Below are 12,504 nucleotides of genomic sequence, written 5' to 3'. Positions count from 1 at the left end.
GTAGAAATGTCTTACTATGGGAACAAACATTTTTTCTATGAATTCAAATTGCTTTCTACGGTGAGAACTTTTTTTTCTACATGTGAGAACTTTTTGTATTTTTCTTGTCAAATCGCTGCTTAAAGTCAGGTGACCTAAGCGCCTCCAAATATGGAGTTCCAGGTTTGTCATTTCTGTCATGTTTGCACATCTCTGCTATGTGCACATCTTTATGGTAGTCATTTTACTTGGAAATAACATGCATATCTGCAGTTATATAAAAAAAAATGTACAAATACAAATCAAAAGGTGTTTGTTTGTGGATAGTGAATTGGATTTGTGGATAGCAATGTACATTTGTGGAAAGCTAATTTACATTTGTGGAAAGTGATTTACATTTGTGGATTGGTGATTTACATTTGTGAATACATTTGTCATGATTTTGATCCCATAGATATGCTGTAACCGGAAGAAATTAAATCTACTGATAAATGTATTGATAAAACTAAATTTGTCACGTAGCGAATTACACAGTGATCAAAACGTCACGCCAAAGTAAACCTACACTAAACACATACTTAGTTTGAAGTTTTTGTAAAATCTATGATGTGAAAAATGAACGGTGAAAAAACGATTTGAACCATTTTCGTGTTTGACTGCTAGGCTTTATGGTTATTATGATGACGCGTCCACTGGTCCGAACAATTAATCCTGCTATATGACTCATTGCGGCTAGCACTAATAACAGGTCAAATGAACGAGTCACTCAGAAAGACGAATCACGACACTCGAGTCAGTAAAAAATGTCGTTCAAAACGAACTACAAATCACTAACATCCAGGTAGTGAACCGAGCCACGAAGAGACTGGCAAGCGTTTTGAGTAGAAAATGGTCAGCATGCGGCTGCTCACCGGCTTGTTGCCATGATCCCACTCTTGAAGAAAACTCATCACTTTACTGATAGCTGTTTTGTTCCTTGCTTGTGGACATTATTACTGCTTTCCACACCGTCGAACAGCAAGGGCAAAGGAGTTCTGATGTGGATATGTAGCTAGCTAACATGAGTAAATTAGATGATATAAGGTGCCCACAGCTTTTCAAGTTGTTTGATTCAACTGTTTAGCTAGCTAATCCGGAATGGGGGGGGGGTCTTCCCATTTCCCACACAGTAATGTACGGGATATGTAAAAACAATGTAATAACACGTTTAAAACCCAGCGTTCGTGGCAATGCAATTTTGGGAATCCAGCGTGCTTGGTCATGAACACATTTACGAAACACATGGCATAATCATAGCCAGCTTGACCTACATAGGACGCTGCATATTGAATGCGTTGCGTCGTCCCATGTAGGAGTCTAGGACTAGCAATTGCATGCATATCCTATTCAATGTCATTTGAGCATTCTGAAGAAACGAAACTCATGGATTTGGCCAGCCCTCGAGTTTCGAGCAGGGAGGGGATTATGTAGAAAAAGTGATTATCAACTCCAACGGGGGTATTTATTTAGAGGTACCAGAATCTTAACTGCGAGGCAATTGGTAAAGTATTATTATTTTTAACATTTGAATGTACAATGATTTAATGTGACTGAAATACAAAAAGCTAATAATACTGGAGGGAACAATTAAAATAAGTGATCAAGCAAAATCAATGATGAAGACAATAGGATGCTCTCAGTGGTTAACTATCGTAACAATCTACAGTGTAAATTGTCTGTCTTTTTAAGATTGTAGTAGTAGTTCTGATTTTATATGTGAAGTAATGTATACCTCTGCAATGGCTTTATTATGTTTTTAAGTGTGCATTTCAGTCTGTCATTTATTTGATTGCTGGATGTTTTCGGAAATGTTGCACAATATGTTCCTTTAGTGTGTGTTAGGAATGCACATTTCGGTCAATTTTGGTGCCAACTAAGTGACCCCCATTAACGGGCGGCAGGTAGCCTAGTGGTTAGAGCGTTGGACTAGTAACCAAAAGGTTGCAAGATCGACAAGGTAAAAATCTTTCGTTTGTCCCCTGAACAGACAGGCAGTGAACCCACTGTTCCTCGGCCGTCATTGAAAATAAGAATTTGTTCTTAACTGACTTGCCTAGTTAAATAAAGGTAAAACAAATATAAAAAATTTACCGGTTAACAAATGGTTACTTTTTTCCCAAACAGTAAAATTATGTTACCAACAGAAAATACTATCAGAGATCTGTATATAATGACGAGATACGTATTTCTCTGCCCGAACAATGGTAGTCGTCCCACCGCTGGAAGGCAGGAGACATAGAAACGCATTGGGTTTGTTCTGGACAGATTTTGGCGATAGCGAAACCTCTTGCTTCGCCTCTTCCTCTCTGATACAATGTTTAAGCGTTATACAACGGGGCGGTCTAATCCCGAATGCTGATTGGTCAAAAGTCAAATCAAACTTTATTTGTCACTGGCGCCGAATACAAGTGTAGACTTTACCGCGAAATGCTTACTTACAAGCCCTGAACCAACAGTGCAGTTCAAAAGTTAAGAAAATATTTACCAAATAGACTAAAGTAAAAATAATAATAAAAAGTAACACAATAAGAATAACAATAACGAGGCTATATACAAGGGGTACAGGTACCGAGTCAGTGTGCGGGGTACATGTTAGTTGAGGTAATTTGTACATGTAGGCAGGGGTGAAGTGACTATGCATAGATAATAAACAACGAGTAGCAGCAATGTACAAAAGGAGGGGGGGGGGGGGGGGGGGGGGGGGTCAATGTAAATTGTCCGGTGGTGATTATATTAATTGTTCAGCAGTCTTGTGGCTTGAGGGTAGAAGCTGTTGAGGAGCCTTTTGGCACTCTGGTACCGCTTCCGTGCGGTAGCAGAGAAAACAGGCTATAACTTGGGTGACTGGAGTCTCTAACAATTTTATGGGCTTTCCTCTGACACCAGCTATTATATAGGCCCTGGATGGCAGGAAGTTTGGCTCCAGCAATGTACTGGGCCGAACGCACTACCCTTTGTAGCGCCTTAAGGTCAGATGCCGAGCAGTTGAAATACCAGGCGGTGATGCAACCGGTCAGGATGCTCTCGATGGTGCAGCTGTAGAACCTTTTGAGGATCTGGGGACCCATGCCAAATCTTTTCAGTCTCCTGAGGGGCGAAAAGGTTTTATCATGCCCTCATCACGACTGTCTTGGTATGTTTGGATCATGATAGTTCGTTGGTGATGTGGAGACCAAGAAACTTAAAACTCTTGACCCGCTCCACTACAGCCCCGTCGATGTTAATGGGGGCATGTTCGGCCAGTCTTTTCCTGTAGTCCAAGATCAGCTCCTTTGTCTTGCTCACGTTGATGGAGAGGTTGTTGTCCTGGCACCGCACTGCCAATTCTCTGACCTCCCTATAGACCTTCTCATCGTTGTTGATGATCAGGCCTACCACTGTTGTGTCGTCAGCAAACTTAATGATGGTGTTGAAGTCGTGTTTGGCCACGCTGTCGTGGGTGAACATGGAGTACAGGAGGGGACTAAGTACACACCCCTGAGGGGCCCCAGTGTTAAGGATCAGCGTGGCAGATGTGTTGTTGCATACTCTTACCAGCTGGGAGTGGCCCGTCAGGAAGTCCAGGATCCAGTTGCAGAAGGAGGTGTTTAGTCCCAGAGTCCTTAGCTTAATGATGAGCTTTGTGGGCACTATGGTGTTGAACGCTGAGCTGTAGTCAATGAACAGCATTCCCACATAGGTGTTCCTTTTGTACAGGTGGCAAAAGGCAATGTGGAGTGTGATTGAGATTGCGTCATCTGTGGATCTATTGGGGTGGAATGCGAATTGGAGTGGGTCTGGGAGGATGCTGTTGATGTCTATTCCACAAGTTACCACTGGGTAAATCTATGACATTAATATTCCTATTGCTCTGTTCCATCTGACTGCACAATCCACTGTCTCATCAGCCTAGGCAGGGAAGTTATAAACTTGATCTCCACTATAAAAAGCATCTATACATGATCTCACATTTCTTTTAGACTAACATTTAGTTTTCAACAGTGGAGATTTGTATAAACCGTGTATAAATATTTGTATAAACAGTATAAACTGTCTGTCTCTGACATATGCAACATTGTTTCAATATTTAAATTCGATCTCCAGCTGGCCCAGTGTAATGAACGTGTAGGGGTCGGGAGTCGAGACGAGAGAGGCAGGCAGCGTTTCTCAGACAGTCGAAATCATGAATCAGCTGGCATCATTTTTATCAATATATACAAATAAATGTCATTGAAAAATGGTAAAAGGAATGAAGGGCAGCTAGTTTGCAGTTTCAGTTTATTCTGTTAGCTGTGTTGTTAGCTAGCTCCTCTGAGCAACAGTGTCCATAACGAGAGAGCACATTTTCTATGCCAGGTGAAATCGTGCCTCATTAGGCCATTGTTATGGATGTATCCAAATGTCACTAGAAAACAGCTTAAACAAATGCAGGTACTGTTGTTATTCTGTCTGCACTGTTTGACGTGATTGTAAGTTAGCCGTAGTTGGCTAGCTAGCAAGCAAGGGATAAGAACGTTGCCAGCCAGTATGGCAACGGAACATTTAGAACGAACGACTGGGTCATGTCCTAAGATGCAGAATAAAACGTCCAAAGATACAGAACAAAAAGACTGAACAACTGGGTCCCATCTCTGGCAACCTAACCAATAGAAAGAACGACCAGCTGGCTTGGGTAGGAACACTCGATTTGTTTTGGGACAATATATATTGTGGAAGGATGAAATAGTATGAATAAATTCATCAAAATAACATTGAATTAAAATATGTCAATCATTATTTGAATATGTTGGTAATCCGTTGTATAAAAGTGATAATGCCCTCGAAGCCGGTGTTTGGAGGATATATTGGCACGGTTTGCCTGCCCTCGACTTCGTTTCGGGCCTAACAACACCCGTGCCAATAAATCCTCCAAACACCGGCTTCTCAGGCATTATCACTTAAATAAGGCCTGAGGAGGTGTGGTATATGGCCAATATACCACAGCTAAGGGCTGTTCTACGCCCGACACAACGCGGAGTCCTCTGACACAAGCCTTAGCCGTGGAATATTGGCCATAAATCAGAAAACCCAGAGGTGCCTTATTGCTATTATAAACTGTTTACCAATGTAATTAGAACAGTAAAAATACATGTTTTGTCATACCCGTGGTATACGGTCTTATATACCACGGCTGTCAGCCAATCGGCATTCAGGGCTCGATGCACCCAGTTAATAAATGCATATAAGGACCGGACATTTTTCATTAAGAGCTTAATGGAAACATGCAACAATAGCAAGTCTATCTATCGCCTTACAGTCAAAATGCTATAGCCTATTATTGAACATGCAACTCCTGTAATAAAGTAGTTCATAAAAAAGGAATTTTCAAACATTTGCAAAAATGGAATTCGCTGGGAAACACAGTTCAAAACAGCGCACCTAATGCGAGCGGTTCCATATGTGACAGATGGAAATCTCTGTTAGAAACTTAGAAAGAGGGGGAATCTATAACAACAACTAGGATTGGTTGCTAATATAACTAGGATTGTGCCTTCGGCTTCTGAACAATGAAGAAAGTTGATATGAAAACCAATAGAACAGGATAGAAATGCTGTTTAATGGCACCAGGAAGTCTTTATAAAATAATTGCCGCCTTGTTTCTATGGATGGATTTTCTCAAGGCTACTTTAAAGCAAGGTAAGACATGCCTCATTATTTTAAGTGAAGCTTTCAGACAATTCCTGCCTCAAGCTCACATTGCCAAGTGGTGGATGACGCGCTGATAGCCTGCCTACGGTTGACTATAGCCTAAGCACTGGAATGGCAAATGGGAGGCGCGCTTTAAGTACGAGTTGAGGTTGAGAAATAAAAATAGTTCATTTTAATCGTGGCCGTCAAAGTTTTTAACACGGGATTGTATTTAGAGTTGTTATTTATTGCGCAACGACTGGGTTTACAAAAGCACCTTTCACTCCATTGAGGACCTACTCTCTCTGGCAGGTGATAGGATATTCTACTCTTCAAACTAGGCTCTGTATGCTCTGCGCGTTTGATAAATAAGATGCATGACGACTAAGGAAAATACACACTCAAATGTCATTCTACTAAATTATGCAAATAAACCCATAGATTGATAGCATGACTGGTCAGGTGTATTTTCGACAGCTAGGTTAACCGTTAACATCCGTAGTTTGTGCGTCTGAATCTCAGGGGGGGGGGGGGGGCTTAGGGAAAGTCAAAAGACACATTTCTGGTCTTACTAATGGGCAATACAATTGTATTTTATTATTTTATATTCTGTATTCTAATCACTTTTATATCTCAACATTCTTCGTTACCCATGTTTTTCAGATACTTATCACCTGGAGCCTGGCTAGAAACATGTCAGGGGAGTATTGCCTAATTTCCTGTGTCCTTCTGCTCATGGTCAGCTTGTCTGTGGGTGAGTTCATGCAGTGGTCATCCTCTGCAGCTGGAAACCCTTAAAACTGGTTTTCCAAGTGCAATTCATTTCCCGGAGACAGGTTAAGCCTAGGCTTGGACTGAAAAGCTATTTCAATGGAGATTTTCCACTGTCCAGATTTATCAGTGCTTTTGGGGGACTATTTGACTGACTTACTGACTGTATTCGAATGCTTCCATTCAGGGTTCCAGAATGGGAACATGAGGCTGGTGGGGGGTGAGCTGGCCCTGGAGGGCCGTGTGGAGATCTACTATAATGGACAGTGGGGGACCGTGTGTGACGACAACTGGGACATTACTGAGGCACAGGTGGTGTGTCGCTATCTCAACTACCCTGGTGCTCTCACTGCTGTGGTGGGTGGGATATACGGACAAGGTAGGTTAGATCTGTATGACCTCACCATTCAGAACCATATACACTTGAGTGTACAAAACATTTGAACACCTTCCTAATACTGAGTTGCACCTCTTTTTGCCCTCAGAACAGCCTCAATTCGTCGGAGCATGGACTCTACAATGTGTCGAAAGCGTTCCACAGGGATGCTGGCCCATGTTGACTCCAATGCTTCCCGCAGTTGTGTCAAGTTGGCTGGATGTCCTTTGAGTGGTGGACCATTGTTGATACACACGTGAACTGTTGACCTTGAAAAACCCAGCAGCGTTGCAGTTCTTGACACACTCAAACCGGTGTGCCAGGCACCTACCATACCCCTACCATATTTTTGTCTTGCCCATTCACCTTCTGAATGGCACACATACACAGTCCATGTCTTAATTGTCTCAAGGCTTAAAAATCCTTCTTCAACCTGTCTTCTCCCCTACATCTACATTGATTGAAGTGATATCAATAAGGGATCATAGCGTTCACCTGGACTCACCTGGTCAGTCTATGTCATGGAAAGAGCACGTGTTCCTAATGTTTTGTACATTCAGTGTATAGCATACAATGGAGGTCTGCACTGTTTGTTTGCATGACCCGTGACACGTTTGTATTCTGGCCTTAGGATCTGGTCCTATCTGGATGGATGATCTAAACTGTGAGGGGACAGAGAAAGACTTGTCCCACTGTCTCTTCAAAGGCTGGGGGGTTACTGACTGTCAACATGCTGAGGATGCTGGTGTGGTCTGTGAAAGAGGTACATGTGTATTTGATTGTTTGTTATTTAAATACTTATTTTAGTATGTTCAAGTAATGTGGCTGGAATCAACTTCTTTTGTAAGTATTGGAAAGTATTTTCAAATAGTTTCCTATAAATAGCCTATTATTTTTAAGGTATTTTCAAATACTTATTTCCAAATACATGATTTCAAATACCAAACTGATGAAATGTATGGGTGTATTTGAGTCAGTGTATATGAGTATTTTCAAATTCATACCAATACTTTCCAAGTGTATTTCCAAATGCATTCCAAAAATTCAGCTCCTTGTCTTTGAAAGTTATTGAAATACCCTAAATAATATTTGAACCCAGGTCTACAGTGACCACAGCGACTGATACACGAAGCCCTAGAAACCAGACACAGTGTAATTGAAAGGCACAAAGACAGAATTGAAGTATCTAGTAGCAGAAGTTATTGGCCCATGGCTCACTTTGCGATGCTAATAGAGATGTTACAACTGTTACATGTTCAAAGAGGTTTACAATGAATGGCTGTTGGATTTGAAGAAAATATTTGATACATTTCTGATATTTTGTTGATAAACTGTTTGTGCTATTCAGCATATGATGTGCTTAATCAATATTTGTTCTGTTTGATCAGAATCGTCTCGGAATAGCAGTCGCGTCTACACTCTGGACCACAACACAGGCCTCAGTAACCACATGGGGGCGCTGTTTGACAGTGGACGCGACTGTGACTTTGACATCATGGTGCGGGTTGCAAACAGCGCTGTGGAAACTATCTGTGTTCACAAGCTGATTGTCACTCTGGACCCAAATGCCTCCATCTTAAACACCACACAAGAGGAGAACCTCAGTAACCTCAACCTAGACGTCAGCCTCAACTGCCGGCCACATGTCACCGACTTCCTGAGGTAAGGCGGCACCAACCTGCTAGCAAACCTTAATCTAGTTACTGTTACATCAACAATATTGTTCTGCAAAGCAAAGCTTTGCCGTGGCAGAGAATCCATGTATTTTTGTAATATTTTTTATCTTCCTCAGGTATCTGTACACGCGGCAGATTAACGTGACCATGTCCTCTGCCCAGTGCATCCACAAGATGGCGTCCGACTGGGGTCTGAAGCAGCTTCAGGAGGCGGCAGGGAGGCTTTTCACCTGGCTGCTCCCCGATGATGCCTCCTTCCAGACCCAGACCTCTCTGTACGAGTACTCAGTCCACACAGGCGACACAGTTCTGCAGGAAACCTGTCTGCGCTACCTTGCCTGGAACTGTGAGTCACTGATCCGTTCCCCAGCCTGGACTGGTCTTGCCCTGGGCACAGTAAAGGCCCTTCTAGCCCGTTCAGACGTGGTAGTGCCAGATGAGGCCTTCCTCCTAAAGGGTTTGGAGGACTGGGTGTTGGAACAGGGTAACTCGTCCACCCACGAAGACCAGGTCGCCATTTTGAACCACATCCGTTTCCCCATGATCGCTGCTGAAGATTTGTTCAACCTCAAAGCCAAGTCTGAACTGTACATGGACCAACAAGAGCGTTATAATGCCGGCATGTTGCAGGGCTTTCAGTTCAATGCACTACCCTTCCAGACGCTAGCTGGGGGCCTCCTCCTTAAAAAGGTGGAATACACACCCAGGATCTACACTGGCAAGCCATGGAGCTTCACTTTCAGCTCAAAGGATCTCAACACGTTCCGATACGTCGGACACTATTACCACTCAGGCCAGAACCTCAACAGCCTCAGTGCCAACTTTGACAGCCCTGTGCACAACAGTGCCTTTTTTTCCCTGTTCAAAAAGCTCAACTGGAACACCAGGGTCTTTATCCACAACCATGAATGCTCAAACAGCGGCATTCGCTGTCCGTCGCTGCCGATGGTCTCGCTAACTGCCCAGAATAACAGGGAGTTGCCCCAAGAGTATCAGGACAGCATCCGCTACCTCAACAAGGTTGTCCTGATGTGTGAAGGGGAGTTTGTATTCCATGTCCAGGATTTTGCATCCACGATTGGCAATGGCGGAAATCAGGCCCAGATTCCAGCAAACATCTCTGCGGGCCAGGCCTATCCGTGCCACTCAGACCAGTTCTCCTACCGTGTGGTGGTTCAGCCTGTGTACACCACTGAGATCAAGGAGAATTAGCAGGAAGTATAGGGACAGGAATATGAGGAGATAAAGTGAACGAAGATCACTTGGTAGTTAGTAGTTCTTTTTCAATTATCCAAGTTTAACAAAGCAATTTTAGCAACGTCAATGTATGTAATCCTAAGTGTTTTGTTTAACCCATCCAATATCTTCTGAATGTCACTTCCAGGCAACACTGCATTATCATTCTCAGTGGCTATTTTAGCATGTAAATCTTGGTGTGGCAAAAAAAACAAATAAATGGGATGCATGCCAGCAAAGCCACAACACTAAACAATACATTAATTGCACTATAACGGTGACAAACAGTGCCCACAAACTGTTAGGGTCAATTTAGGGTCAACTCCCAACAGCAGTCCCAACACCTTACCACTGCAACACCTGGCTATCAGCGTCTTTGTCTGGCAGCGAAACAGTTAATTCCGCCTCATTTACTGCCTTTAAAAAAAACAGCTGATATGGCTGACTTGCTTAAACAAATGTAGTTTCTACTGACAATTGAGATGTACAAACTATGGAATAAGGGGAGGATAAGAGGCAATCCATAATTTAGATTAAGACGTTAATGAGCGAGCTAGGACGGATATAGTCATAACTATTTGTTTAGCACTTTTGAGATGTACAGCGACAGAATTCAGAACATGGGCCGTTTTTACAGTGTTCTCCCTGTACACCAAGTCAAGCGTAGGATAAAAAAAAAGGGGGCATTTAAGCAGACAATGAAAGCTCTTCCAAAATTTGATGATTACATTTCTCTAAAACAGGTTATAGGCTACATGTGCATCACCAAGTCAGAACAGTAGGCGAAATTAAGAGGGGTAAATAGACCAAATGATCAATCAATCAAATGTATTAAAAAGCCCTTTTTACATCAGCTGATGTCACAAAGTGCTATACAGAAACCCAGCCTAAAACCCCAAAGAGCAAGCAATGTAGCAGCACGTGTGAGGCACATGGGCTACTAACAGCTTACTACACAACATACACTTAGTATTACTTTCTTAGATACAGTATACATATCTCCTTGGCATATTACATCATTTATGCAGCAGCATACAAGACATTTTTGGACTCACCTTGTTGTGCTGTGCTCACTTGAACAGGAAGGTGGCACGGTGGTCCTTCGTGGGCTTTTGTGATCAAAGTCTCTTTATGGTGCTTTCAAGACAACTGGGAACTGGTTGAATCATGATGACTTCAGTGATCTTCAGGTCGTAGCTCTAGAAAGAGGCCAGAGTCCGTTCAAAACGTATTTCCCAGTCGGAGCTCGTTTCTTCCGTATTTCCCAGTTGTCTTAAACTCAAAAAAGTCATGTTTTCGCAGTTCCGAGTTAACGGTTGTTTTGAGCGCAGCATAAATCATGCTTCATTGACAGCATGGCCAATGTTGAATGTTTTCATTTTAAACGTGGAAAAGAGCCCCTTTATCCCAGATTTGGGACCACACAGCCACTGTCACTGATTCCTTCCAAACCACTCATTGTTGAATTTGCGATTTCAAACTAGTTGTGTAATGTTTATATCCAATGGCCGATGAGCACTGATACATTTTATCTATAATTTCTCTTCATTATTTCTCTTCATATGACAAGAATTAAAAAGATTTGACAGTAGATTGTCGACTTGATTCATGGTGATGACTGCTAGCTAAGATTTTGAAAGCAGTCCAATCAAAGCTACTGTACATATACTGTGAATTGATGTAATTTTATGGGTGGCCAATGACATTGATCCTTCTTGTATGGGCACTTCTAATGTAACATAGTGTCCCCATGAGTGACAGAACACTGAGCCAATCATGGTGTAACGCTCCGTATTTTCTGCTGTCTTGCCCCACCACCACAGAAAGCACTGAGCTAGGCTGAAACACCTGCTTTTTGGAGCTGCCTTACTCAAGAAAACAAAAAAGAAACCATGTTTGTATGCAGCTTTATTAACTCAATTATATTTATATATATTTTTTTTACATTGTTTGCAAACTGATATGTGACGAGTATTAATGCCAAAATAACATGCAAAACAGGCAAGACCTGAAAAAGAAAAATGCGGGGCTTAAAACAGGGTCTGATCGTTCTAACGTTTGTTTAATGTTACTTTGAAAAATGTGGGTCATGATCATATGTTCACGACAAATAACTTTCTATGTATGGTTGTTTTTAATAAAAGGGTTAGTGAAGTTAATACGTCTCTTTGTTCTCTATGATTAAACAGGACCCTCTCACTGGGCACAGACATCAATTCAATGTCTATTCCATGTTGGTTCAAAGTCATTTCATTTAAAAGACTTGGATACATCGTTGATTGAATCAGTGTGTTGCAAAACAATTGGTTCTTAGTTTAAGCCAATATTACACAGATTAGCTCACAGTTACAGAAATCAGGACTGCAGACAGGCTCTATAGAACTCGATATCTATGTGAGTGGCTGTGTCCAACCCACCACCACATGTTATGTTGGGCACCTACAGACCAAAAAGGATGTTATTGTCACAGTCTCCCTAGGCATACGTCATTGCCTACAATGATGTATATACACAGATGAAAGGGGTTAATTATAATATTTGGTACATCACTGGTTGCCTCCCACAATGTTAACAATGTTCCAGGACATTCTGGTCTCATAGACTAGACGTAACATAGTAAACGTAACTGACACAGAAATTAGTAAGATATGTTGTGTTTGATATGGTTACATAAGACAGATGGTTACTTAACTCTTGTGCAGTCTTAACATTGTCAATATGTCAACATGCCTCGTCTACTGCTGTCTCGGCTAGTTCTTATTATTTTTTTTTCACTGTAGA

At 42.0% G+C, this 12,504-nt stretch overlaps 1 protein-coding gene across 1 annotated transcript; it reads left to right on the top strand.

The window, feature by feature from the left end:
* The first annotated feature begins 1,317 nt into the window (after positions 1-1,317).
* Positions 1,318-11,882, top strand: LOC139408997 (galectin-3-binding protein B-like). The gene is made up of 6 exons (XM_071153597.1): positions 1,318-1,519; positions 6,328-6,418; positions 6,623-6,814; positions 7,443-7,574; positions 8,200-8,473; positions 8,604-11,882. Exons 2-6 carry the CDS (start codon positions 6,358-6,360, stop codon positions 9,697-9,699), a joined length of 1,755 nt encoding a protein of 584 aa, XP_071009698.1. The 5' UTR covers positions 1,318-1,519; positions 6,328-6,357; the 3' UTR covers positions 9,700-11,882.
* The last annotated feature ends 622 nt before the right edge of the window (positions 11,883-12,504 follow it).

Source organism: Oncorhynchus clarkii, chromosome 5 (genome assembly GCF_045791955.1).
Source record: "Oncorhynchus clarkii lewisi isolate Uvic-CL-2024 chromosome 5, UVic_Ocla_1.0, whole genome shotgun sequence".
Classification (NCBI taxonomy): Eukaryota; Metazoa; Chordata; class Actinopteri; order Salmoniformes; family Salmonidae; genus Oncorhynchus; species Oncorhynchus clarkii.
This window is presented reverse-complemented; position numbering and strand designations above follow the sequence as displayed.

Excerpts from the sequence above, each read along its gene's own strand:
- LOC139408997 (XM_071153597.1), top strand. The coding sequence starts at position 6,358 with ATGTCAGGGGAGTATTGCCTAATTTCCTGTGTCCTTCTGCTCATGGTC. Across the intron at positions 6,419-6,622 it reads CATGGTCAGCTTGTCTGTGG|GGTTCCAGAATGGGAACATG; the intron begins GTGAGTTCATGC and ends GCTTCCATTCAG. Across the intron at positions 7,575-8,199 it reads TGGTGTGGTCTGTGAAAGAG|AATCGTCTCGGAATAGCAGT; the intron begins GTACATGTGTAT and ends CTGTTTGATCAG.